The sequence below is a fragment of the Chaetomium strumarium genome, assembly GCF_033439665.1.
Source record: "Chaetomium strumarium strain CBS 333.67 chromosome Unknown B0T15scaffold_2, whole genome shotgun sequence".
Classification (NCBI taxonomy): domain Eukaryota; kingdom Fungi; phylum Ascomycota; class Sordariomycetes; order Sordariales; family Chaetomiaceae; genus Chaetomium; species Chaetomium strumarium.
Genome location: NW_026944430.1, coordinates 1,428,422 through 1,454,334, shown reverse-complemented (window position 1 = coordinate 1,454,334; position 25,913 = coordinate 1,428,422). Strand labels below are relative to the sequence as shown.

General features: G+C 55.9%; 11 protein-coding genes across 11 annotated transcripts; 4 read left to right on the top strand and 7 right to left on the bottom strand.

The window, feature by feature from the left end:
* Nucleotides 1–34: 34 nt before the first annotated feature.
* On the bottom strand, nt 35–3,932 carry B0T15DRAFT_490735 (amino acid permease-domain-containing protein; the record flags this gene model as incomplete). The annotated part of the gene is made up of 4 exons (XM_062866709.1): nt 35–1,593; nt 1,669–2,677; nt 2,735–3,720; nt 3,788–3,932. The coding sequence occupies 4 exons, from the start codon at nt 3,930–3,932 to the stop codon at nt 35–37; spliced, it is 3,699 nt and encodes a 1,232-aa protein (XP_062723919.1).
* A 991-nt stretch (nt 3,933–4,923) lies between these two features.
* Nucleotides 4,924–7,783, top strand: B0T15DRAFT_523632 (transmembrane amino acid transporter protein-domain-containing protein). The gene is made up of 2 exons (XM_062868706.1): nt 4,924–7,297; nt 7,356–7,783. The coding sequence occupies exons 1-2, from the start codon at nt 5,246–5,248 to the stop codon at nt 7,530–7,532; spliced, it is 2,229 nt and encodes a 742-aa protein (XP_062723918.1). The 5' UTR covers nt 4,924–5,245; the 3' UTR covers nt 7,533–7,783.
* Nucleotides 7,784–8,469: 686 nt separating this feature from the next.
* B0T15DRAFT_98946 (DNA-directed RNA polymerase) lies at nt 8,470–9,413 on the top strand. The gene is made up of 4 exons (XM_062871518.1): nt 8,470–8,806; nt 8,877–8,935; nt 8,992–9,102; nt 9,161–9,413. Exons 1-4 carry the CDS (start codon nt 8,763–8,765, stop codon nt 9,370–9,372), a joined length of 426 nt encoding a protein of 141 aa, XP_062723917.1. The 5' UTR covers nt 8,470–8,762; the 3' UTR covers nt 9,373–9,413.
* Nucleotides 9,414–9,721: 308 nt separating this feature from the next.
* On the bottom strand, nt 9,722–10,489 carry B0T15DRAFT_98857 (uncharacterized protein). The gene is made up of 6 exons (XM_062871517.1): nt 10,379–10,489; nt 10,251–10,307; nt 10,140–10,178; nt 10,050–10,077; nt 9,922–9,985; nt 9,722–9,866 (listed from the first exon to the last, which is right to left on the bottom strand). Exons 1-6 carry the CDS (start codon nt 10,410–10,412, stop codon nt 9,822–9,824), a joined length of 267 nt encoding a protein of 88 aa, XP_062723916.1. The 5' UTR covers nt 10,413–10,489; the 3' UTR covers nt 9,722–9,821.
* A 144-nt stretch (nt 10,490–10,633) lies between these two features.
* Nucleotides 10,634–12,318, top strand: B0T15DRAFT_572366 (ribonuclease H-like domain-containing protein; the record flags this gene model as incomplete). The annotated part of the gene is made up of 3 exons (XM_062870888.1): nt 10,634–10,842; nt 10,910–12,003; nt 12,047–12,318. The coding sequence occupies exons 1-3, from the start codon at nt 10,658–10,660 to the stop codon at nt 12,316–12,318; spliced, it is 1,551 nt and encodes a 516-aa protein (XP_062723915.1). The 5' UTR covers nt 10,634–10,657.
* A 618-nt stretch (nt 12,319–12,936) lies between these two features.
* Nucleotides 12,937–14,685, bottom strand: B0T15DRAFT_523620 (WD40-repeat-containing domain protein). Its single transcript, XM_062868705.1, has one exon. The coding sequence runs from the start codon at nt 14,525–14,527 to the stop codon at nt 13,076–13,078; it is 1,452 nt and encodes a 483-aa protein (XP_062723914.1). The 5' UTR covers nt 14,528–14,685; the 3' UTR covers nt 12,937–13,075.
* A 251-nt stretch (nt 14,686–14,936) lies between these two features.
* Nucleotides 14,937–16,634, top strand: B0T15DRAFT_490729 (DNA polymerase alpha/epsilon subunit B-domain-containing protein; the record flags this gene model as incomplete). The annotated part of the gene is made up of 4 exons (XM_062866708.1): nt 14,937–14,986; nt 15,049–15,358; nt 15,414–16,338; nt 16,417–16,634. The coding sequence occupies 4 exons, from the start codon at nt 14,937–14,939 to the stop codon at nt 16,632–16,634; spliced, it is 1,503 nt and encodes a 500-aa protein (XP_062723913.1).
* A 291-nt stretch (nt 16,635–16,925) lies between these two features.
* On the bottom strand, nt 16,926–18,512 carry B0T15DRAFT_490728 (uncharacterized protein; the record flags this gene model as incomplete). The annotated part of the gene is made up of 2 exons (XM_062866707.1): nt 16,926–18,067; nt 18,134–18,512. The coding sequence occupies 2 exons, from the start codon at nt 18,510–18,512 to the stop codon at nt 16,926–16,928; spliced, it is 1,521 nt and encodes a 506-aa protein (XP_062723912.1).
* A 1,595-nt stretch (nt 18,513–20,107) lies between these two features.
* On the bottom strand, nt 20,108–21,654 carry B0T15DRAFT_98747 (tryptophan synthase beta subunit-like PLP-dependent enzyme). Its single transcript, XM_062871516.1, has 2 exons — nt 21,270–21,654; nt 20,108–21,209 (listed from the first exon to the last, which is right to left on the bottom strand). Exons 1-2 carry the CDS (start codon nt 21,407–21,409, stop codon nt 20,246–20,248), a joined length of 1,104 nt encoding a protein of 367 aa, XP_062723911.1. The 5' UTR covers nt 21,410–21,654; the 3' UTR covers nt 20,108–20,245.
* Nucleotides 21,655–22,574: 920 nt separating this feature from the next.
* On the bottom strand, nt 22,575–23,450 carry B0T15DRAFT_490726 (GNAT domain-containing protein; the record flags this gene model as incomplete). The annotated part of the gene is made up of 3 exons (XM_062866706.1): nt 22,575–23,201; nt 23,284–23,363; nt 23,429–23,450. The coding sequence occupies 3 exons, from the start codon at nt 23,448–23,450 to the stop codon at nt 22,575–22,577; spliced, it is 729 nt and encodes a 242-aa protein (XP_062723910.1).
* Nucleotides 23,451–23,498: 48 nt separating this feature from the next.
* Nucleotides 23,499–25,850, bottom strand: B0T15DRAFT_523612 (tRNA synthetases class I (M)-domain-containing protein). Its single transcript, XM_062868704.1, has 3 exons — nt 25,590–25,850; nt 24,242–25,524; nt 23,499–24,183 (listed from the first exon to the last, which is right to left on the bottom strand). Exons 1-3 carry the CDS (start codon nt 25,786–25,788, stop codon nt 23,803–23,805), a joined length of 1,863 nt encoding a protein of 620 aa, XP_062723909.1. The 5' UTR covers nt 25,789–25,850; the 3' UTR covers nt 23,499–23,802.
* Nucleotides 25,851–25,913: the final 63 nt, after the last annotated feature.

Below are 25,913 nucleotides of genomic sequence, written 5' to 3'. Positions count from 1 at the left end.
GTGATGATGCTCTTTCACCTCGTCAGATGCCAACTCAGAGACTGACTGTGACGGTCATGTGGTTACTCAACACCAGCAGCACTGGAGGCAGCCCGTTGCAGAGCACTTCGATATCGGACAAATACGCCAGACTTGCCTCCTCGCTCTTGCACGTGTTCTCTTCCGGGATGGGCAAAGTGGTAAATATCACAGCAGCGTCGCTGCTGTTTTGCCGCATGAGCTCGTTCAAGATCAAGTGCTGCGCCCGGCTGGGGAGGTCGTTGAAGGACAGCGACAAAGCTTGCGTCGAATAGCTCGACCCATCGTTGTCGCTTGCCTCTTCCAAGAGCTGGTAAGAGGCCATGATTTCCGCCATATGGAGCGAGGCGTCGCCGTCACTTTCCGCCGTTTTCGATGCCGAGCTTCGTCGTGACCTGACCGGGGACTTGACACCGGGCAAGACTTCGGCAAACGTGACTCTCTTGTCGCCTGACATCTCCTCGCCGGGACCGTGTTCTGTGCCTGTGCCGCGTCCAAACGAAGACTGTCTTGAGAATGCCGGCCGTTCCGCGCGAGTCTCTGCCTGGGCAAACATGATCGTAGGCCCCGCCCCGTCGACATTCGTGATGGTCGTCTGAGGGACCAAGTTGCTCGAGAATCTCATGGCCGTAGAGTTGTGCCGCGACAGAGCCGGCCTCTCCGACTTCAGGATCCCTCGAGGGGTCTGCGGTGAATCCGGCCCGGATCTGCTGTTCCTTGGCGAGTACAGTCCCGATTCACTGCCGACGCGATTGTCTGGCATGATCGTCCCGTACGAGCTCTGAACCGGTGATCGTGCTCGTTTCAACTTCCTCTCCCTTCGGGGACTCTTCGGGCGAACAAACACGTCCGCAAAACTCCTCCTTCGGCGGACAGCAGCCAGCAAAGGACGCCTGGCCGTTTCCTCGCCCCCGGCAGGCACATTGTCAGTATCGCTGGAATACGCCTCCATGGCGCCATCTTCCGACGAGTCGCTATCGCCGTCACTATCGCTATCGCTCCCAGAACCAGCATCCGAGCCCGAGCTGTCAAAGACATTGAACGGCAGGTTTTGGGTATGGATCCCCATACTAACGCCCCATTTGGCAAATTGAGACACGGTGGGCTTCTTCGGCAGCTCGGTAAGCTGCGCCAGACTATGGCGCCGTCTTGCCCCGCCATCCGAGGGACTGCTGCTGTGTGGGTTGTAGAGGCCCGGCCTGCCGGAGGTGGACTCCATGACCTGAGCGATGGAAGCGAACTCCTGAGACTGTGTCATCGCCTGACTTCCACGGTAGTTTTGTAAGTCGTTCCACCACTCCTGCGTTTTCAGGCACTCGTTGACGAGGTTCTCGGTTTCCGAGTCCTTGAAGTGGCCGTTGATGATGGCTTCGTAAGTTGCGAGGCTGCCGGACGCCAGCCAGAACACTAGGACTTGAGCATCGATCCTCAGCTTCTCCAGTAGTGCCTTGACTCGGCCTCGCTCCTCCTCGACTTCGCTCTCATACTCGACAAACACGACGACCCGCAGGTTGTATGCCTTCTTCCACGCGGGAACGGTGTGGAGGATGTAACCCAACTGAAGGATCAAAGTGTCTACTCACGGTTAGATTCTGGACCGAACTGGTGGGGTGGGGGGTGGCAGGGGAGGAGAGAGGATAGAACACTCACAAGTATCGAAGTTGGTGGTGAGGACGTTCTTGCCATCCGCAGTGAGTTCTGCCGACATCTGGATCGGCCACAGGTCAATGTACTTTTTTGTGTTGCTGCCGTCCCCTCGCGGCGTCTCCAAGGCGTCAAACCCCTTGCCAACGGCGACGTTTAAGCGGTAGCGCAACGCCAGATCCTCCAAGATCGTGAGGTAATCTGTTACCGACATCATCTCTTCCGTTTTGATCGCATCGGTGGGTAATAGGCCTTCCAGGATACGGGAGGACGTGTCCTGTCTCCGTCTCCTCCTGACTTTGGCTTCAGGTTTTGATTTGCCTTGCTGGTTCGGTGCAGGCGACACTGGCGCTTCGGGGATTTGCAGTGTCGGTTGGGAACGGCGCAAATCGTCCATATTGTAGAAGCCCATGACAGCGATGTTTGGCCTCATGCCGCCCAGGCCGGCCGAGAGCACCAGGTTCCTCACTCCCCAGGTTATTGAAGGCGACATGGTCAATTGCACAAATGCCTTGATTCTCGAGTACTCGGAGATGTACCTGGTCCAAGCCGCTTGCTGTAGCTTTGCCTCCGCGACGCCTGCTGCGAAGTCATCCGTGACGATGACATGGCCGAGGATATACAGTGCCCCTTTCTTCAAAGAATTGCAGAATTGTATCAGCCGCGTCTGTCGCCTGGGGTTGTTGATAAGGAGGATGATCTGCGGTCTCCAGAATTTGATGTGCTCTGGCTTGAGGCGCAGGAGGTACTTGCGCACTTGGTGGTAAATCAGATTCTGGGACACATCACCCCAGTGCTTCGGTGGACTCAGGTAGTGGATCAGGAGAAACAGGAAGACCAAGAGACAGACAGCAGTAGTGGCATATGTCTCGTCGATGAAGAACATGGCGGCTGCGGACAGTACGCTACCGGCAAATGCAGTCTGCCAGCTGAAGAACTTGAAACCGGGACGGAAGTTGGGAGCAGAACCAATCTTGAGGAGAAAGCAAGCAAGGTTCATGACGAAGAAGGTCATCTAACCTGCTGTTAATCTGTTGTTGTGACCCGGTCATCGGCTTCGGGGCTTTCTCACCTGGTAGCCCATTGATATGAGCGTAGCAATCTGATTCAAGTTTGCAAACATAGCCATCTGTGCGGCGACGTAGGTGAGGAGAATGGCAAGGATAGGCTCATCCGCCTTCTTCGTACCCTTGCCGAGGAGCGACAAGCCCGGGAAGAGCTTGTCTCTGGCCAGAGCCTGCATGAGCTTGGCGGACCCGATGACGCCCATCAAAGCAGAGAAGAATGTAGTTGCGATTTCTCCGGCGAAGACAACCGGGGGCCAAATGTTAGTGTCCTGAATGATATTCGGGTTGAGAAGGAACGAGGCATGGGTCGTGCTCGACGCCAACGAGAAGACGACGAGCAAGTAGGCAACCAGTGTGGAGAGCATGGCCCACAGCGTGCCGACTGGAATGGCTTTGCTGGGATTCCGCAGGTCTCCCGACATAGAGGCACCAGCGAAGATGCCCGAGGTTGCGGGGAATAAGATGCCAAATAGATCGCGAAAGGTTGCAAAGCCGTTGAACTCCGAGCCGTCGAAGTGAGGCAGCAGGTTGGATCGGAGGGTTGCCATGCTGGCGCCTGTAAACTCGATCGCCCTGTCCGGATCACTGAAGGCCGGCTTCGCCACCGCGGAAAGGGGTATGCTGAGGGTGGAAATAGTCAAAACCACCAAAAGCGCGTTGCTTGCTTTGGTGAAGATGGAACTTCCAGCAAGGCAAAGACCAGTGCATAGCAGCAGGGCCAAGGTGCCAAAGAGATAGTCCCACCAATATCCAATAGGCATGGCATAGCCGATGTTGAGCTTGATGCAGTCAATCAGGCCAACGACGTTGAGGGCCGTATTAAGCACTTGTGCCAGGTAGAAGAGAACGCCGATAGAGCCTCCGAACTCGGGCCCCAACGACCTCGAAATCAGATAGTAGGCGCCGCCCCCTTTGACCTCTCCGTTTGACGCAATGGCCGAGAGCGAGAGCGTTGTGACGAAGTCAACAGTGTAAGCAATGAGCATAAGGCCTGGCAGAGTCAGTTAGTAACTGTCAGTAAGTAAGTGTGTGTTGATACATGGCCATGAAAATCATACCCAGAATGCCAAGCAGCCCAACTTGACCCAAGATCAGCCCGAATCTCAGGAACATGAGAATGCTGAGGATGTTCAGGCAGACCGGAATGTAGACGCCCGACACTGTCCCCAGCTTGTGCCTCTTGCTGAGGGACTCGGGCTCCATCGTGGGCAATATGACCTGACGCTGCGACGAAACTGACAAGTGCGGTTTATAGATGAGGGACAAGGCCGAAAGTGTATGTCAGGACAGTGGCAGCAAGGCCGTATTGTCATGAAGCAAGCAGACAGATATTCGGTCGGCGTTGACTGTCTCACAGCTCAGGAGCGGTCTGAAGTTCTGAACCCAACCAAACGTCGTGACCGCTGACACTCCCGTTTAGGCTTCAGCGTCAAAGGCAGCAACCGGCTGTCTCCTGCAGAAACTCACTGTGACGATGCATTGCTTTGAGAACAGTGCAGATCACCAACTCCACTAGGAGGAGGAGAACTGCGGAGTGGAAGGTCTAATATTCGAACAAGAAGGATGTTGGCCGCAATCGCAAACCCGCGGGGCCCCGCCTAAGTCTCAACTCTCAAGCACTCCGTTGTCCAAGGTTGTCGTCTCGCCCGGGCGTCTCAACAACCATCCAAGTGTGATCGGGCGCCAGGGGCAGACTTGTTGACTTCAGTTCTGTACTTATTGGGGGATCGCGACGTCATTTTGCAGCGAGCGCTGTTTCTCTAGGCAGGCAGTTTTGCAGTAGATCGCCTCGCGGCAGGCACGATAATGGGTCACCATAATAATAATCGACGAAACATCCCCGATTAGGTACGGTCTTGGCGAGAATATCAACATCCGTGATAGCAACGTTCAGAAGTTAGCTCATATTCTGTTCATATTTTGCTCAATGCACTTTCTGTCCAGAGTGTCCGAGTGTTCGCTATATACCCGCAGAGTTGCTGCTTGAAGCTAAAGCTCACATAGTAATTCGTACCGTCGATTAATGTTACACTCTTGTGTAACTCACAGTATGCGTAAGGTAATTGATACCATTGATACAGGTACAGCGAAACTTTCGCCTGGTAAGATTCAGAAAGCGGAGAGTCAGGGTCCTAATTTGGGCTTGGCGCCATTGCTGAGCCCGCCCCCAGTTCACTGGCAGTCAGCAGGCCGCCCAACCGCCTGCCTCATTCGTTACTTTCCTTATCAGCACTCGGTGTCACGAGCGGTCACACAGCCAGACAACCTTAGATAGAGGTCAGCTGTGTCCGTCGGCGGCGTCTCTTCTCCTATTAGGAGTTCATTTGGCGAATGCGCTCATTACTTCTTGCTGGCTCAATCGACCGTCATTCGCTCTTCAGCCATCGAATCATCATCGCTTGTCGGGCCATTGCGGCGTCGGATATCAGCGGAGCTCGAGGTCCCAAGGCATACAATAGACGCTGACTCGAGGCATGAGATAACCGTTATACATACGCTACGCTATATCAACCGTCATGTCGACTCCTAGCAGAAACCTACCGCCTCCCATAGAGCGACGCTTGTCATCATCGCCCGGCTCGTTCCGTGGCCGGTCCTTCGATCGCGCCGAGTCCACCGCGCGTCTCGCCTCACCCCTAGCACTTGGCACGTCCCCGACACTCAAGCCGCCATTATCGACCGGTGACGACGCTGGTTCCAGTAGCTTGAGCCCTCTTCCCGGCCCCGGGTCTCATGCTGCAGGTCCCGGCGTGTCCGCCCTTGCCGCCGCTCTGTCAAACTCCCTAGGTGCCTCACCGCCGCGATTCGGCACCCCGCCTCGAGCAGCTTCTCCAGCTTTGGCAGCACTCAATGTTCCGGGCTCGGGAACGCCTACGAACTATGGCTCGTTCGATGGGAGGAGACAGTGGGCAAGTGGCGCGTACGAGGATCCGGAGATTGTCAAGAGGCATCTGGTCCAGCCCGGTGACGGGACTCCGGACGACGGGCCCAGGAAAGTCAGCAACAATGGAGCCAAAGGCAAACAACCCGCCGGCACATTGGACGACGAATTCTCGAGTTTGAAGTTACAAGGCGGCGACATCACGCGACCGATTTACAAGTGGACAGAGGAAGCGGACCAGCGAAGCAGGATGCAGCGCAGCAAGAGCTTCAGCGTCCCAAGACCGGAACCCGAGAATGAAGAGCTCGACATCAACACTATCAAGGTTCCCGGTGGCTTTAGGCGCAATTTCATACGGCGGACGGCTAGGGATCCGGACGAGTTGGAGAATGGCTCCGGCTCAAGCCAACACCACCACACGCAACCTCGACTATTCACGAACAGTTTTCTCGAGTTTCTCACTCTATATGGCCACTTCGCTGGCGAAGAGCTCGAAGAAGACGACGAAGCCTTGAAGCCTGGCGAGTATTTTACGTCCGGTAGCGAGGCCGAGGAGTACGAGTATTCGGACGAGGAGCCGATGGAAGAGAGTGCACTACTGACCCCATCACGACGTGGAAGGAGGAGGAAGGAGCGCGGTGGGAGCGGCCGGAACAGCCCAATGTCTGCCGCGCTACTTCTGCTCAAGTCCTTCGTCGGAACCGGCGTCTTATTCCTGCCCCGGGCGTACCTCAATGGCGGTATGCTTTTCAGTAACCTGGTCCTGCTTGGTGTAGCGGCCTTGAGCTATTATTGCTTTGTTCTCCTCGTCACGACTAGGCTGAAGGTCGAGGGGTCTTTTGGTGATATAGGCGGCATCCTCTACGGCAAGTGGATGAGGGCGCTAATCTTGACCTCCATCGTCATCAGCCAGCTGGGATTCGTTGCGGCGTACATTGTCTTCACCTCGGAGAACCTTCAAGCCTTCATCCTAGCGGTCACCAACTGCCAAACCTTCATACCCATCACATGGCTCATCATCCTCCAGATGGTTATCTTCCTGCCCTTCTCCCTCCTGCGCGACATCGGGAAGCTGGGGTTCACCGCCCTCATCGCCGATGCCTTCATCGTCATCGGCCTGGCCTACCTGTTCTACTACGACATTCTCACGCTCAACACGCAGGGGCTCGCAGACATTGTCATGTTCAACCAAAAGGACTGGACGCTCTTCATCGGCACGGCCATCTTCACGTTTGAAGGCATCGGCCTGATCATCCCCATACAGGAATCCATGCGGCAGCCGCAGAAATTCCCCAAGGTCATGTTCGCCGTCATGATCATCATCACCACGCTTTTCACCGTCATGGGCGCCTTTTCGTACGCGGCCTACGGCTCCAAGACGGAGACGGTTGTGCTACTCAACCTGCCGCAGGACGACAAGCTCGTCAACGGCGTCCAGTTCCTCTACTCGCTGGCCATCCTGCTGTCCACGCCGCTGCAGATCTTCCCGGCCATCAGGATCACCGAGAACGCCCTGTTTACTAAGAGCGGCAAGTACAACCCGTACATCAAGTGGCAGAAGAATGTGTACCGGTTCTTCGTGGTGGCACTCTGCGCGCTGGTTGCTTGGGGAGGCGCGGATAACTTGGATAAGTTTGTTGCGCTCGTCGGGAACTTTGCCTGTATCCCGCTGGTGTACATCTATCCGGTGAGTCTCTTGCTGTTATACGACTATTTTGACGCTACGATACTAATGCCAGAGACAGCCGATGCTGCACTACAAGGCAGTTGCCAAGAGTGCCGTGCGCAGGTGGTCGGACGTACTGCTCTGCATCTTTGGGTTCATCGCAATGGCGTACACAACAAGCTTGACGGTGATGAGCTGGGCGAATGATTCCGGCGGCGGAGGCTTGCCTAGCCACTGTGATGCCATTGGACATTGAACGTAGCACATCGGGCTCCTTTCTCTTTTGTCGTCTTTTGAGATAAAGTAGCATTATTGGGTGTCGGACGCGTACGGGCATTACATTTGCATGGCGTGCGGTTTGAAGGCAGTGCTGGTTCAGCCAGTGCCTAAATCATTAGATAGTACATATATTGGAGAGAAGTTAGAGGAATCGGACAGTCATGGTAGAAGATGATCATCAGATAGGTACTCGATACATCTCAGACTCGAGATCGGGGCTTGCATTTGCCTTCTCTGCTTCTCATCCTGCCTGTTTGGGATGGCTCGCAATACATACGGAGCAGCACAACTAAATGTGACTTTAACCCTAACCACTGTAGCTTTCTGCAGCCGCATACCGTGGCACGCATGATGATGTAATGACGACAAACAACCCAAAACAAAGAAGCAAGCCCTAACCCTGAGATTTGCCACCGAGAAGCAGGCAGGGTGCAGGCTCGAGGATAGGCTGGAGCAAAGGAGAAGGCGCGTGCACAGACCACATCGCGGACCATCCGTATAAAGAGTGAGTGCACGGGGCGAATCATGATGGCATTATCGATTCAACCACACTCTTTGCATCACGCCTGCCATCGCTTGCTTACCTTACATTATTCCCTACGCTTCGGACTGATATCTTGACTTAATTCATAATACGCATTTTGGATATTGTATCTTTCTAGCAGCTATGAACGCTCCAGATCGGTGGGTCAGATTCCTTTATCTCTTCGTGTTCTTGTTTATGATTCACTGGACAGTTTGCGTCGTGCAGGATGCTTGCATGAGAAGGGGATGAGGTCCATACACTGATGGGGGCATCAGAGGATCAGCAGGAGGAACAGGCGTTCATGCGGGTGCTTCATGATTTGATTGTTGCTGGGTTCTCATCATGGAGCACTGGCAGTGGCGGCTGGAAATCAGTTCAGACGGACTTGGTCACCATCAGGTCGCACCTTCCCGGACAGACTCTCACGATCCCGCAGCCTGAACCATTCACAAACCGATGCGTCACGCATACCTCGATGAGTCGGGGTCTCAACATGACGTGGATAAGGTCTACAGCGTGGAGGACCATCCGTCACTGCTCGATGTGGTGACCAATCTGCCTAACTCTTATCAGCCCATTGGCCTCACTTCTCGGTTTCCCCCCAAACCCACATTTTACCAGCTTTAGCAAAGACGACTCCGGTTCCTCCTGTTATCGCCCTGTTCCTAGCCCACTGCGACGATGGCTACTAGGAACTACAGACACACGGATAATGTCCCTACAGGGTTGGAATTTTGCGATGCAGCGGCTTTTGCCTCCCACGAAAGATGAGATACTAACTCGAAAGCCATCCAGGTTTGAGTCTTTCGTACTCGGAGAGGGACAGAAGAAGATCACCGAGACGGTGGTGACTGGTGAGTTCGGTCTTGGGCTGGGAACGACCTCGCAGAAACTAAACCATTTATCCCAGGCATGTCGAACACCTCGGATTTCACGATCCAAAAGGAAGACCACACGCTGGGCAACCTGCTCAGCGAGCATCTAAAGATGGCGCCCAACGTCATGATGGCCGGGTACAAGGGTAAATGATGGTTCCCTCTTCAACTGCTGCGTCTGATACTGATATCTTCATTTTCCAGTCGGCCACCCTAACGTGCCGGAAGTCCTGTTACGCGTCCAGACTGACGGCACCATCACTCCCCGCGAGGCCGTTGTGCGGTGCTGCAAGCAACTCGTGGCCATGTATGGCCAGCTTGGTCGCGAGTTCCAGAAGGAGCTTGCGCTTCGCAAGTATGCCGATCAAAGCGAGAACGCCGGTGCTGAGGGTGCTGGAAATCAGAATGGGTCCTAGGAAGCTCGGCTTTTGCCTATCTAGAGGGGCTTGGTCGGGGCGTTGAGGGTCGGCGTTCGGTTCCTTGGGTGGGGTCTGTGATCAAGGGCTTGCGTGGGCGCACGTATTTCGCGTTTTCTTGCCATTAAAAGTACTGTTGCCTTGCTTGCTTGTGGCTACGATTCGGGATATCATTAGCAGGGGAAACACATTGGTTAACCCGTGGGGCGGGAGCCGCTCTGGGGGACATGAACTTGCCCCGGTCTGCATGTTTCTAGTTATGGATCGGGACTCGGCTTGATGGATCAAAGCAGTAGATACACAAAAGCAAGATCAAGGATTTGCACTTGGCCGTACCCAAATCCCATACCTCCTTTCCTCAACTAGCCGAAGCAAGCTGGCCGTCCCTGTCTCAGGAGATCAGCTCCCATAGCGCTCCCAGCTGTATCTACCGTCCGCGATCTCCCCCCTCATGAGGCGGCTGTTTCTATTGGTCCCTTGCCGCCTGGAATCAACTGCGAACACCGTTAGACAGTCGAAACTGTGAGGAAACGACGGCCAGAAACTCACCATGCAAATGTTGTTCCCGTTCAGCAGAATCTTCTTTAGCTTGGTGTGGTTACCGGAGTAGTCGCTAGGGCCATCATCAGTCTACGTATCCGAAAACACGAGGTGGAAAGCCGGACTGCTTTGCTTACAATTCGGTGACGTCTTCTAGCACCATGTCTAGAGGAGGTATTAGCGGAACCCCTCGGAGGCCCAAAGAGAAATTAGAGGTCAAAACATACTGACGTAGTCGTCAAATCCCACCAGAGTACCGGTGAATTCTGTACGTCGGTGGTTAGTGGCACCGTGTTGCTGGAGCTGTAGGCATAGAGATCAGAAAGGAGAGTCGGTACCTTTGTCGCTCTTCATGAGGACCCAGATGCTGGACCCGACGCACTTGTCGATGAGTTCTGCGGGATCGGTCAGTCATTCGGCTGGCTCACAATGCCCCTGTAGGACTTGCAAAATAGTTCTGATGTACCTAGGGGAAGAAGTTGAGTAGCCATTATGTTCATGTGGTGAACCCGATTGTTTCAGCGACGTCTCATTGAACTCATAGCTCTACCCTTGATTTTGGTGATGGTGTTTGGCGGGATGGTAATGTAAGGTATTGTAATACGTAGCTCAGTTCCGTTTGATGCATATCGTCAACACGGGCAAGTGGAGACAGCCTAAAATGCCCCGGAATCCACAACAGACCCGACCTCGCGACATGGGTTATTGTTAGCGCGCGTCTGCCTGCTCCCTGTTTCGAGGCAACATGCGCCTCCGGAGTTGCAGCGTCATGCCCCTTTGCAGTCATGGCGCGGTCCGCTCATTCGGCAGTGTATCTGTACGGTTTCCGATGAGGCCGTTGCATGCGCATGGAGTGAATGGCGTTGCCGGGTTTCTTAAAAGGTGTCGCTGTCGACGCCGGTTTCATTCCTCTCAACCACGCAACGCCTTGTAAGTGCCGCCCCTGCCAAAGCTGCAACGCGTGTACCTTAGCTGAGGCTAACTCGCTCCGTCCAAGATATCGAAATTGCATGAACATGGACGCCAGAAAGACGACACATCGGTTGTGGAATGTCAGCCGCGGCATTGTGTTTGCCAGCGGCAGTAGTGTTGTCTATCCTCGCTTGCCGCTGATGAGGCACCAAAGCGCGCCGGCAAACTCAGTGACTGGTCCCGCCCAGGAAGGATCGACTCTTTTGCCCACGGTGTTCTCCCTGGGTACTGCTCTCGACGAGCCTCCTGCTGGTCGTGGGGCTGGGAAAGCTCAGACCCGTGTGGCAACTGTCCGAACGTCAACTGGTACCACTATCACAACCTCGACTCTGACCACTGCCACAGCGGTCACAGCCTCTTCCACAACAACTCTTGTCGCTGAGGGCGCCACCGAGGATGCTCCGGCTGCCGTGGCCGGTGCTGCAGAGAAGCCCACGCCCAAAGTAAACGGTCCAATAACCCCGCCATTTACGCCCCTGGATTTCAAGATCCCAGACCAAGTATTCCAGGCTGCAAGACAAGCCGCTGAGGAGACGCCAGAGTCTTTCTGGAATTACCAGATGTACCGAGGCCCAGGCGAGGAGGGTGCGCTTGACGCTAAGGTCAAAGTCCACTACTGCACTAGCTTGCACACGACGGAGCGCGTTCTCCAGCAGTACTTCATGAATGAGAAAGTGCTTGGCTTCGACTTGGAGTGGATGGTCAATGCGACAAAGAACTCGGGCGCGAGGAAGAACGTCTCTCTCGTGCAGCTGGCCAGTCCCAGCAGGATTGGACTCTTTCACATTGCCGCGTATCCGATGAGAACCACCGATCTGGTCGCTCCGTCCCTGAAGAAAATAATGGAAGATCCCGAAATCACCAAGGTTGGCGTTTGCATCAAGGGCGACTGCACGCGGTTGTCCGAGTTCTTGGGCATCAAAACCCGAGGTCAGTTCGAGCTGAGTCACCTCTACAAGCTCGTCAAATACTCCAGGAGCGGCGAATACGGTCTCATCAATAAAAGGATGGTTTCTCTGGCCACGCAGGTGCAGGAGTGTTTTGGACTGCCCATATTCAAGGGCAACGATGTCCGTTCTGGCAACTGGTTTGGGCCACTGCATATGGACCAAGTCAAATGTAAGGGAATCTCCACGTATAAGTTACACATATTGACCGATAGCCTCAGATGCGGCATCCGATGCCTACGCGAACCTCCAACTCTATGCCGTCCTTGACCACCAGCGGAAGAACCTCGACCCTGTGCCTCCACTCCCTCATCACGCCGAACTCAATATTCCCATCAGACTCGCTGACGGACCCCTTTTGACGGCCACGGACGAGCAGGCCCCCGGCGCCGACGCTGCAGGTCGAGACAAGCCCGGCCGCCCTGAAGACGAAGTCGGTGTTGTTGACCGCTCACCTGGCGCACGTGCCGTTAAACTTGTAGTCTAGCCGAACCCCAGCAAGGAAATAGCTCCTGTTGTCTAGGCCGATCTTCCTGCTAAGACCGTTGCTTAGGCCTGGATGGGATCAACTACTGGTCCGGCCGGGCTAGGTAGGTAGGAAGATCGCTAGTCAACTTACATAAGGCGAGCCAAGCTGCTTGGTTGAAGGTACAGCGCTGAGTGAAGGCCCGACGATCGGTCAGCCATGTGCATCAAACAATGGACATCCCCGACGAACGGCGAATCGTCACCCACACCCCCCAAAGAACTAATGACACGGACGGGATACGCAGTCAGAGGACTCTCCCCTTTACAAACGCGATCCATTTCGGCCGTGTAATGTTATAAGTCATCAGCGGCCCGCCAACAGATGGTGGACTTGCCTCGAGACGCCTGAAGGCGCTCAATCTTCGGCAGCAATCATCCGAACCCAGGACCGGCAATCTGTCCTTCGTACTGCGCAGGCCATGCGGCTTAAGGTGTCTAGCGGCATCGGTATTTTCAGATCTATACAAGGATCTTGATGTGATGGGACTGAGGTGTTGTTAGATCCAGCATATCCATTTGCCCCAGGTGCTTGGAGTACATAGCGACATAGAACCGCATACAAACATCCGGCTAGACAACAGCGTCATCCCAACTCCAAGCTAGTCTTCCACCTTCGTATTTGGGTATAATCTCGCGTTGGCCTTTACACACCGAACATACACTCTCTCCTCCCTCTCTATCACTCGCGTATCAGTATTCAACAAGAGCCCGCCGCTTTATTTGGCGAGGACGTTCCTTCCCGAGTTAACCTGCACCTTCTTATCCTCCCCACCGCTCAAGATCCCCAATTCCTTGTTCCATACCACGCTGAACACCTTGCACCCCTCGCCAGCAACAGCTCTCTTCTTGCCCTGCCTGCTCTCCCGCTCGACGACGTAGACGGGCTCGCTGACGCTGCCCAGGCCGCCCTCGTCCTTGGTGGCCGGCCGCACGCTCCGCAGATCCCAGATCCGACACGTCCCGTCGTGCGCGCCCGACACAAGCGAGTACTCGTTCTCGGGGCACGCGCTCAGGCTGACCACCTTGTTGGTGTGCCCGCGCAGCGTCATGACCGAGGTCGTGGACGCGCTGGCGCGCGGGTCGACCAGCGTGATGTGGCGCGCCGCGGTGCCCGCCGCGAGCAAGGGCGTGCTGCCGGAGCGCGCGATTGCGCAGAGGGAGAGCAGAGGGTGTGAGGTGGTGAGCGTGCTGACCACGCTGCTGGTAGTGAGGTCGATGGTTCGCACGGTGTGGTCCTGCGAAGCCGAGTAGGCGACGGTGCGGTCGCGCGGGTCGAAGATGGCGGCGCTGGCGGGGGCGTTGTGGATCTGCATGAGCGAAAGGGGCCCGCGCTGGGCGGCGGTTACGGAGGAGGTCACTTTGCGCCGTTTGGCGGCCCCAGCGCCGGGGAGGAGAGAAGCGTCGGCTTCCGGCGCGGTGCTCTTGGTGGTGCTCCAGAACCCGATCGCGCCGTCGGCTGATGCGGTTATGAGGCGCTTAGACGCGCCGTCGACTTCGAGGGAGTCTATCGAGCCGGTGTGGCCGTACAGTTCGAGGGTCGGTTTGAGATCACCCGAGAACTGGTCGGTTTCGGTGTACTTCCATACTCGCACTGCTCTGTCCATGCCGGCGGAGGCGAGTTGGCTGTTGGTCAGGAATCTGGCGGCTTTTATGCTCGCGGTGTGTCCACCATGGCTTCCAGATGGTGAGGTCGCAATGACCTGGCCGGAAGCGTTCCATATCCTCAGCAGGCCGTCGTAGGAAGCGGAGAGGATCCGGTCTTGGCCGCGCTGGAAACCGTCGCCCGACCAGCGGCCAGATGGTGAGGTCTCGGAAAGCACGTCGACGGCGCTGACCCAGTCGTCGTGCTCAAAGCTAGCTTCGAAAACGGGCGGTATTAAGCTGCGGACGTATTGTAGGGTTATACTTGTCTCGAGCGAGAGGCCGTTGCTGGTGAGGTAGTCTTCGAGGCTGGATCGGAGAAAGCTGCCGTTGACGAGGAAGTCGAATGGGATGGACCCGGTGTCGAGCATTGACTCGGAGTTGAGGATGCGGGATAAGCCATATCGCCGGATATCTGCGGGCACGAGAAGCTGTCGCTTGCTCTCGTGAAGCTGAAGATCCGCTTCCGTTGTTGTGAAGGTCACCCTGACCTGGGGCCCCGGGGCGTCCGCCATTGGTTCGTCCATTGCGAACTTACTTATTGTTGTCTTGCTCAGAGCTGTATGTTGATTCACTTGGCGGCGGCGTAGGAAGAGTTTGGTGTCGTGGTGAACCACCCAAAAGCCGAGTCTAACCTGCCGCAGCGATTCAATCTGATCTTGGAACTTTTTTTGCGATTTTGTCCTTATCGTCAATCAATCGACCCCACGGTCTTTCCAATGGACTTTACCTTTATCTTATCGCAAGCGAATCACTGTTACATTAACCAAGCTCGCCAAGGTATTGCATAGCGGGGCAGATGCCTGACGCGACCTGTAATTCAATTAGTAGACCTTGTTCGCGTCAGAGCTTCTCCAAGCGCGTCCTGGCTTCTGACATCCAAATGTGGCTCGTCATAACGTCGGGAAGGCTCAGCACCGCCAAACAACAGTAACAATGGTGACTCTCGACGAGATCGCAAATACGAGCTTGCTTCAGAAACCATCGTGAGAATTAGAAAGCATGCAACGAGCCAAGGCGGCAAATAGATTGCTAATGTAGTCAATAGAGGCGATGCACTAGAACCTCTCGAGCGCAGTGAATCAAACTACAAACCCCTCAGTACTTTCGCCCTGCCCCAGGACCGCCGGTACCAGCAGCAGTTCGCCGATACATACTTCCTACGACTCACTAAAATCAAGCCCTTTGCCGAGGAAGTTGCCAGCGCAGCATGGGAGGGCACGATTCTGGGCGGTGAGACGGCGACGAAGGTGGATCGGGTGTTGGATGTCCGTCAGGGCCAGTTGTGCTGGGTTGCTGGCACGGTCTACATGGACATGCCGCTGAAGCCCAGTGTGCTGGAGGATGTGTCCAAAGATGTGAGTAACGTGCTCGTGACCCCTCTGCACAGCGGTTCTTGTTGACACTGGCCAGCGGTGGATCTCGGCCCCTGCCACTGCGGACCACTACTACTCGAAGGATGGCGTAGAGTCGATTATGCTGGAAGATGACTCTGGTCGCATCCGGTTAGTCGGTAACCTCCTCCGAGACTACTTCCTCGTCACAGGCTGCATCATCGCCGTGATGGGCACCGAGAACGCCAACGGCGAGTTCGAGGTCATCGACCTGAAATTTGCCGACCTGCCGCCCCAACCCGAGCGCTGGTCTCTCTCCAAACCTTCCTTGTCTAAAGGCGCCAGCCGACAGACCAAAGTCAAAGACGAAGACGTCGAGATGACTGGGTCTCAGCCGTCGAAGAAACTCGCGATCGTCTCAGGCCTCGAATTCTCCGGCACGGACACATCCTACGCAATGGAACTCAACCTCCTACTCGAGTTCCTCCTGGGCGAAGCACTCGACCCCGCCGCCCAGTCCGAGCTCTCGCAGATATCGCGGCTCATCATAGCCGGCAACTCCATCGCCAAGCACTCGCTCGAGGAAAGCACCGTGGTCGACAAGAAGCCGCACAAAAAATACGGCTACGATTCGTCCTCCTACAACCCACTCCCCTCCCAACTCCTCGACACCTTCCTCTCTTCGCTCTTGCCCACCATGCCCATCACTCTCCTCCCAGGCGAACTCGACCCGGCCAACGTAAGCTACCCACAACAACCGATTCACTCAGCCATGTTCCCGAAGGCGCGGACGTACACAGCAATGCCAGGATCAACAGAGCCCGGGTGGCTCGACCCGGTAACGAACCCGTGGGAGGGTGAGGTCGAAGGGTGGCGCGTGTTGGGGACGGGCGGGCAGAACCTCGACGACATATGCAAGTACGTGGACAGCGGCGACCGGCTGGGCATGATGGAGGCGATGTGTCGGTGGCGGTGTAGTGCACCGACGGCGCCGGATACGTTGTGTAAGTCTTGCAACATTCTCCCCAAAATACTCATCATCCCCAGTGGCAGGAGGTTGGCTGACAATGGGTTGTGAAAAGGGTCATACCCTTTCCAGGAGGACGAGCCTTTTGTGATGAAGGAATGTCCGCACCTTTATTTCGTCGGCTGTCAACCCGAGTTTGGGACCAAAGTCATCGAAGGCCCGCAAGGGCAAACGGTGCGACTGGTCTTGGTCCCCTCGTTTGCAGCGACACGTGAGATTGTGTTAGTGGACACCGAGACGCTCGAGGTATCAAAGGTGAAAATCACTGCTTGATTCTGAGCCCAGTTAATAACTATTAACGCAAATATGTAAGGGCGAGATGCTGCTTGCTTGCGCCTCCGATATTGGCTCCCATGAAATGCCCTTCCAGATATCCTCATGATAATGGCAGTGATGCCGATCCCTATGCCGAACTTGAAGGCCTAAATCGCAAACCATTCCACTCAGCTCCTCCAAGAACCCCGGCAAAGAAAGGCTCCTTTTCCCTCTGAAACTTGCGATCTCTTCCGTCGCCTCTCCTAGTAACAATAATCAACACCACCCCGCCCACCTCGGTCACTTCGCTCAAGGACGATAAGCACGCTTCTGCCCACCGATTTCGACAAAAGAAATGATTAGGATCTTCTTCTCCCCGCCAATCCTCCAATCCTCGTCCTCCTCTCCATCCTCCTCATCGTCATCCTTAACCGTCAAGTTATCACCGTTCAAGCGCGCCTCCAGCCGAGCTCTCTCCTCCCTTCGCCGCTGCACCGCCGCAGTGTGATTCTCCCACAGCTTACCCTCCAGATGAGCCTTATCGGGCCGCACGCAGGCCTCCTCGATGTGCCTGCGCAGGTTTCGGAGCGTTTCAGCCATCTTGTCGGCCTGTTGCTGGCGTGCTTCGCGGATGAGATGGTCGTTTTGCCAGAGGAACCCTATTTCGTCGTCCGATTTCTTGTGGCTCGGATCGGAGAGGCAGCGCAGGTCGAGGGTCATCTCAAGGTCGTACCGCATCTCGCTGGGATGACGGTCGGGTTGGGCGATTTTGCGACCGTTAATGCCGTAAAGCTTGATGTGCGAGTTGACGTGGACGACGATTCGCAGGAAGTCAACGTGGATGCGCTGCAGCTGCTTGAGCACGTCGCTCCCCTGGCTGAAGAAGCTTATCACGCTGAGGAAGCGGGACCCGTTTTTGGCGGTCTCCCACAGCGGCGAGATGGTGATGGTGAACGTGCGGAGGTGGATGGGGCCGCAGTCTGGAAGAAGGTGGTCGTTGTCCCTTACGTTGTTGGGCCGGGCCGTGAGCGTCCCAAGCGCGGCTGCCATCAGCCGCTCATATGCTTCGTCAGTACGGTTTGGCTCCAGCTCGATAGCCATGTGGCGCAGAAGATGGCCGTACTTCTTCAGGCTGATCTTGCGTGTCGCCTGGTCTTTCTGGCCTCGGTACTCGCTTCGAGGCCAGCACTGCTCAGCGTGGTCTCGCAGTTGGTAGAGAAAGGTGTTTTCGGAATAGAGGATGCGGGTACCCTCGGCGGCGGTGCGACGACATACACTCAGGATGGCAGTGTCGATACGGGTCTGGAGGTCGTCGCTCTTACTATGACGGCGACTAGGACGGCGGATCCGTTCGGTCCAGAGTTGCCTGACGTGAATGGGCCCCTGCGAGACGAGCAGCAGGCGGTAGATCTTGTCGCGGACCTCGAGCGGCAGCGTGAAGAAGTCAACCACTGATTCAACACTCGGCAGCACGTCTGGCTGTTCAGACGCAGGCAGCTCTAGTGCATTCTAGGCACAGTGCCGTGCCTGCGGCTGAATGGTGGGTTGTGTCCATGTCGCTTGGGCGAGTTTGAGCCGCTTGGGGTACGGCTTGTCACTCAACTCCGCTGCCGGGGGGTCGATGATCATGAGATCATCATCGTTGTCGCTCCCGGTAAGGTCGATCACTACGGGAGGTTGTCCAGCTCGCGAATTGGCGCGCAGTGTAATCCTGGGGCTGATTGGCTGTGCCCCGGCCGATGCCTCAAGCATGATGGCATCGCCATCCATGAGGCTATCCTCGTTGTTGTCGTCGCGGTTTGAAGCTGTACGCTTGAGGCCGTGAGAAAGAGTCTGCATGGGTCCGAGGTCATCCGGATCCATGGGTTGACCGCTTTGCGGGGCGTCCAGATCCATGGCTTGACCACTTTGGGGGATGTGGAGGTTCAGGTGATATCCCTTGCTCGGGACATCCAGATCCATGGAATCCTGATCTTTAGTCGGAAGTGGGCCGGGATGGGAAAGCGAGTCGGAAATCTTCCGTTGGTTGGGATGAGAGGCATCTAGAGAAGGGTTCATCCTGCTCGCCTTGTCTTTCAGGGAGAAACCGGGATTCGTGGTGATTACGCGGGCGTAAAGATGGGCGGGCGCTATTGACAGACACGAAAGGAAGTAGAAGGACGTGCTAGCATCCAAAAAAGTTGCCTGAAAGGTTATCTCTGGTTAAGACGGTGAGGGATGGGGAGAAAGGAGATAGAATCTTTGAAAAGGGGGTGCCTGAATATGGATTTCAATAACCGAAAATTGTTTGAGACGAAGAGGAGGAACGAAGAGTGCATTGGGCGATTGTGAAGGAGAAATCAGTGCTTTTCACAGTGCGGGAAGCAGTTCACTGCTTGGTTTCACTTGGGGGGGGAAGGGGGGGTGTTGACAGTGACGTGGGTGACGATTCCACATGGCCTGGTGGCAAGGAGATGCGCAAGCAGACGCGCTCACCTAGGACAGTCGCTTACGATGCTACGGATGACGGCCGAAGGAAACTGGCAGCAGACTGCACACTTTCACTGTAGGTGGTCAGCTGATGATTCCAGCATTAGCCCTGTTCACGGTTCCTGCGAGATATCAGAAACACCCGTGACTGAGACGGGACCACCAACTTGGCGAGATCGTTCCCGGGAGGAGGGCGCGTCCCCGTTCCCAGGTCGCGTTCCTTGTCCCCAATCGCGTCCCTTTTCCCAAGTCGCGTCCCTTTCCCGCTTCTTCAGTGCAACAACATGCAAGTCAGGGCAGGTGGCCCCCTTTGTTGACGCCCGAGCTTTCAGAGTTCCTTCACAAATCAGGGCCACCACTGCCAAGATCATCCATAAGAACAAGAGGAACAAGACAGTCTTTTCACAAGGTGTTAGCGGTAATTCCGGGAAAGCTTTCATCTGATCTTGCTCTCAATTAACACGGCAATACAGATGGGCAGACACCGCAATCCGCCTGGCAAATATCTGCCTGGTTTACCTGACGCCTCGAGCCCAAACTTGACACCAACGCCAGTGGCTCACCTATTGCCGTACTGGTATTTCCCATTTTCGGTCACTCTACTGGCTATTATAAAGGTAAGACACTACCAGAAACGACCGCATGGAACAAATCAGCCTACTACATATCCAGTGTTTTCCGCACAGCTTCAGCCTCCCTTGCCTGTTTAGCTCCACCACAGCTGAGGTAGATGCTGAAGCCTTCACAATGGGGGTAGTTGGCACTGCTTTCTCCATAACGGAAAGAGTATTGGCCCTCCTGGACACAGAGCATGATGCGAATATGGACAGTTTTCCCGGACAGAAAAACAAATACCCAACTTCATGTGGCACTGTGCACGGATAGATCACGCACTCCTCAAAGATGATCTCCCTGCTACCTCCCAAAGCCACGCAGTTGTGCCCTTCAATATGTCCTTTACATGGTCTATATAGGTGACTGGTATAAAATTAGAATGCACTTCTCTTCTGCAACCTGAACGTCCAAGTTCAACAGTTAAGCTATTCGAACGTGTCCTAGGAATCAGAACGGACGGAACTGCTAACCATCCGAGCACCCTCATACGATGCCCCAACGCATCATGCCATGCCACGCTTTCCGAGCCCTGACCCCCTTTTCTACTACTCTATCCCATACAACATCTTATATTTCTCCAGGATCTCCAAGCTGATATGAGATCCTCCGCACACCACGAGCACCACATTCCTCGTGGCCCATTCCTCGTCCGTCAATCCTTTGCCCAGGTACTGCCTCAGATACCCGTTATACGCCGTGGCCACCGTCGCGCCACACGCAACCTCGATCAATATCCTCGCATCGTCCAGGAAATTGACACACGCGAGTGCTGCTTCCTGGTCCGTCACCGTGGCACTGATCAAGTCCCCCCCTGCCCGCTGGAACCACTCCCACGTCATCTCCGACACCTTCCGCGCGCCCAAGGACGTCGCAATGGACGTGATCCCGGGCAGGGTAACCAGCTGCCCAGCTTGAACGCTCGCAAACAAGCTCTCGGCACCGACCGTCTCGACAGCCAACACCCGTGTCTTCCTCCCGGGCTGGCCGGCCACCATGATCTTCCCGTACCTCTCCAGGCCCTCCATGACGCCATTCAACAGCCCGCCGCCACCGACATTACACACCACCGCATCCACACCACCACCACCACCGGGGACCCGCCCGGCCATCACGTCGCGCGCGATCTCGTCCACCAAGCTCGCCGCGCCGGTCCAGATGTCCGGGTGGTCGAAGGGCGGCACATAGACCTTCCTCACCCCCTTCTCGGGAACGAGGAGGGCTTCGCGGAGGTAGGCGTCCGCCTCGGCCCAGCTGGCGCCCGTCTGGACGACCTCGGCGCCGAGCTCGCGCAGCTTGGCGATCATGAAGGCCGACGTCGAGGTCGGCACCACGATAGTCGCCGGGTGTCGGCCGAGTAAGGCGGCGGTCGAGGCGCAGGCTAGGCCGGCGTTGCCGCCTGAGGAGCAGTAGAAGTGTACTACTTCGTCTGCTGCTGCGGTTGCGAGGGGGTCCTCTGAGGAGGAGGAAGGGGGGTTGGATAGGGAGGCTAGCATCATGTTACCTATGCCGCTGTTGCAAAATGGTTAGTGAGTGTGAGCTGGAAGGAGCGGGGGAAGAGAATGTACGTACCGCGACTTGAAGGAGCCCGAGGGCTGGGTGTTTTCCAGCTTGAGGTAGATGTTGCATCCTGCCTTGCGAGAGAGGGGCGGCGAGAAGACGAGCGGCGTCTCGACCCAGGGTTTGGGCGGGTCGGGAGAGTAGGAGCCCATTGTGATGAATTTGCTGAATATGAGTAATGACGGTAATTCCGTTAGGTGGATTGTTGTTTTGTTGTTGGTGGTGCTGTGAGTTGTTCTATGTTGATGAGAGAAAAAAAATAGGGGTCCGTGGATGGCCCGATCTTAAAGCGGGTGTAAGTCGCTGCAGTTCTGAGAGCGCCTAGAACACCAATTGACCGCAGTTGCAGCCGCGCCCTTTTATCAACATCCCAATCCCGAGAGAAGGGACGATCAGGAACGGACGATCCTTCAACTGGCAATCATCAAACCTCCTTTCCTCCCTGGGGATGGCCGCCGCCTGCCGTGTGCTGCTGGTATCGATCCGGGTACTTTGACAAACGCCTTCCAGAAAGACTCGATACCTTAGCCAAGAATTACAAACGCAAACTCTGGCGTTGGTCTGGTGACGCCGACTATTACTTAAAAGAAACCAGGAGATCTACACCCATGACCGCCGTGGAGAGGAGTTACTGGCATTCTATTAGTAGTACCCAGTCCCGAGATCCGGCAATGAACCACACGTATCGTGCAGGCGTGCAGGAGCCGCCCTGTTCCGGAAGGTCGGCTGCCAAGAAAGTCGCCGTTGTCCCTGGCGCGATGCGAGATTTGAGGTGGTGTTCGGATCGGAGGCTTTCCACGGGTGGAGCAATGAACCGACGGTAAACGACGGCATTGCCCCGCGGCGGCCGGAAATCGGAGATAGGGGGACACAACGAGTCAACGAACTGCCGCTCCGCTTTAGATCCAACAGCGACATTGTGACTGCACCATTCTCGGACGCCTCGATGAGTCTGGATGTGCCCATGTCTGGTCAGATGCGGTGGACCGTGGCCGAGCCCCAGAGGCGCCAGGGACCAAGGTAATTTGTTTGCTGTATCAAGTTAACGTATCCTTTTGCACTCGTCCTCTGTGGCCGCCGCGTGACCTCCGGGGCATGGACTGAGCGAGTCTAGACTGGGCGAACTGACACGCACCGTTCCCGTGCCGAACCTATTGGACAAGCGCGGTCCAGGGTACGTAGGTACCAGGTAGTCAAGCGGAATCCTCAGTTCAGCTTCCGGGGATATACTTCCAGCAGGTTATGGGTATGCTCTGCTTGCCCTTCTAGAAGGCACGGCATGATTTGCAGGGGTGTCGCTTGAAGATAGCTGGTGTCTTATTGAGGCTTATCATGGTTTTGAATCCTCGAATAGACCATCTCTGCGTACCCCTCCGGGACATTCGCCGCGAACCCGTCTATGCGGCGGAGCACCAGCTTGACTTCGCCAAAGTAGTTGACCTCTCCCTCCTGCTCAAAGCCAAGGCTCTCGAACAGCGCGATGCTCGTGGCATTTCCCTGGTTGATCTTGGCCATGAGCATCTTGAGCTCCGGCGGCGATGCCATGTCCTTGTCCTCGGCATACTCCCGCATGACAGCATCCAAGTGACGGAATATGTACTGCACAAACGCCTGCACAGCCGCCCGGCCGAATCCCTTACCGCGATGCTTCTGGTCGGCAATCATGATGTCGATCTCACCCACGCAGAACCCGGGTGTTTCCGAGGGAGGCTGCTCTCCATCCTCGTCCTCCTCGTACGGGTACAGGAACAGGTTGACGTCGCCCACCATTTTCGCCGGAGCATCGGGTCCACCCGCGTGGATCGATGCGCCGTCCGCTTCCCCCGTTGACAGCGGCTGACAGATGATGAAGGTCAGCTTGTCATGCGAAGCGCGCCACGACTGCTGGTTCTCGTATTCCTCTTCAAGCGTGAGCCGTTCCGAGGCGGTTGCCGCTTGGATGACCTAACCACAGGGTTAGTTATCTAAGATGTTGCAACAAAAGATCAACATCGTGCACCGGGGAGTAATGGCGCGACTAGCATACGGGATCCTCCATCCACCCGTGATAGGTGAGGACATGGTGCGCGTCGTAGGGGACCAGGAGGGCCTTCGTCGTGGAGACGGCTGCATTTTGCGCGTCTAGGTCAGTTACTGAGGTCAGATCGATTGACGGCGCGCACTGAACAAACCGCTGAACTCATTCAGTCTCATGTTTGACTCGCAATCTATCTTTGCTGACCCCGACTTGAACAGTGTGGATGGCGAGTGAGTGCGTGGCCTGAGAGACTGTTTTCCTTGTATGCAATGAAAACAGCTTTTGCGTAAGATAGCGGGGTTATGCTATTTTCGAAGCGAGCTCCGCTAGTCTTCATCAAACAAGCGATCTGCCCTCCCAAGCCGCGCGGCTCTGATCCAAGCTGCTCTATTATTGTACAATATAGTGACAGGGGTATCTCAGTCCCAGAACCGGTATAATGTACAGCACGCCGCCCAGGTCACACAATACTCCCAACTCTCCGCGTTTCGAGTAAGACCTCGCGGGCGGGCAGGCGGCAGCAAGAGATCAGTTCTCTGTCTGCAAAATCTCTTGCTTCGTCGTTGCTTTCTTCCTGTTCTTGACGCTTCCGCTGAATTCGACGTCCATATCCTCGATCAAGGGAGGGAAGAGGGCATCGGTACGGGTACGTCCAGGATCCACGATGGGGGCGCCGTAGCTTGGGTCGCAGCGTAACACAGCATGGTCAAATGTTCGCTTGTCCTCCGAGACCCCTAGAATATCAAGCATCCTGGCCGACTTGTCGGGCAGGAATGGCTGGAGGAGAATGCCCGAGATTCGCAACCCCTCGGCTACCAGGAACAAGACCTTCTCGGCAGCCACTTTATCTGCCGGGGTTTCCGATTTCACTAGGGACCACGGTTGCGTTTGTGTTAGGAACTCGTTCAGCTATGTCCCGCGTTAGTGACAATGTTTGTGAATCGAGCTTCCGCGGAGTTCTACGTACCTGTCCACCAATCTGCATGATCTCGCGGATAGAGGCGACGGGGTTGTGTTGATCCATAAGCCACGCCACTGTAGGTGCAAGACTTCCCAGGGCTTCCTCAAAGCCTGCCATAGTCTGTTTCAGCACATCGGACATCTGGGTCCGTGGCGCAGTGTCTTCGCTGAAGGAGAAGGAGCTCGCCACTATTTGCTGCACGTTCCAGAGTTTAGGCCTGGTGAGCCGGCCGAGCAGATTGCCGAAGCCCCACTGGAGATATTTCTTGTACTTTGTTACGAGGGTGTCGTTGTTGTAGTCGGCGTCGTCGGCAATGCCGCCCTCAAACAAGAGATAGAAGCGCACCGTGTCGGCGCCCCAGCGGTTGATGGCGTAGAGTGGGTTGACCACGTTGCCTAGCGATTTGGACATCTTCTTCTTGTTCAAGGTCCAGTGCGAATGGATGAGCATCTTCTTAGGCAAGGGCATGTCCAAGGCCATGAGCAGTGCCGGCCAGTAAACGCAGTGGAACCGGAGGATATCTTTACCGATCACCTGGACATCAGCTGGCCAGCCGCCCTTCTGCCGCTCACCGGGCGTCCAAGCAGGGAACCCGGCGGCCGTGATGTAGTTGATCAGGGCGTCAACCCAGACGTAGATGGTCTGATTCGGATCGTCGGGAACTGGGATGCCCCAGCTGAGGCGCTGGAAGGGCCGCGAGATGGAGAGATCGGATAAATGGTTCTTGACCCAATCGACGACCTCGTTCATGCGGTAAGCGGGCTCCACCCACCCAGGATTCTTCTCATAGAAGTCAAGGAGCCTGTCCTTGAGCGCCGTCATGCGGAAACAGTAGTTCTTCTCCTCGACCCATTCGACCTTGTTCTTGGTCTCGGCGGACGCCATGTACACGGCGCCCGTGAACGGCTCCACATGCTTGACGAGCTGTGACTCCGGGTAGAAGCATTCATCGCTCACGCTGTACCATCCCTGGTGCTTAGTCTCGTAGATAAGCCCCTTATCCCGCAGCAGAGACCAGAAGTACTCAACAGCTTGGACGTGGTCGGGGTCGGTTGTGCGGATGAAGCGGTCGTAGTCGATGCGGGACAGCTGGGCTAGCTCCTCGAACCTCTCGGCATTCTCGTCGCAGAACTGCTTTGGTTCCATACCATGGTTGGCAGCCGCCTGCTGCACCTTCATGCCGTGCTCGTCGGTGCCGGTGCACAGGATTGCCCGGTTCCCTAGCAGCGTCTGCCATCGCTTGAAGACGTCGGCCAGCACCATCGAGTACATGTGCCCGAGATGTGGCGCTGCAATCCAATCAGTCCGCCTGGCACCGATTCGGTGGCGGATATCCAGGATACCCAGCACATACCGGCATTGACGTAGAAAATGGGCGTCGTGATGTAGTAGGGCTTCCGGGCTGCCGGCGACGACCCCGATGAGAAGCACTGCGATGCGACGGCGAGATTGTTCCGGCAGGAACTACATACCCAGCTCCGTGGCCGGGTCAATGCCGACTGCCATCGCAGCAGGCGACGAGCCGAGGCTGCCTTTGCATACTCCATTGCCATTGCACCCGGCAATTGGTCGAAGCAGCGCTTCGGAAGTTGAAGTTGATGGCCCGAGATATTTTGGTGGGTCCATTGCCCAGCCCTGGCAGGGGCACCCACCAGGTATTGTAACGTGAAACACTGTG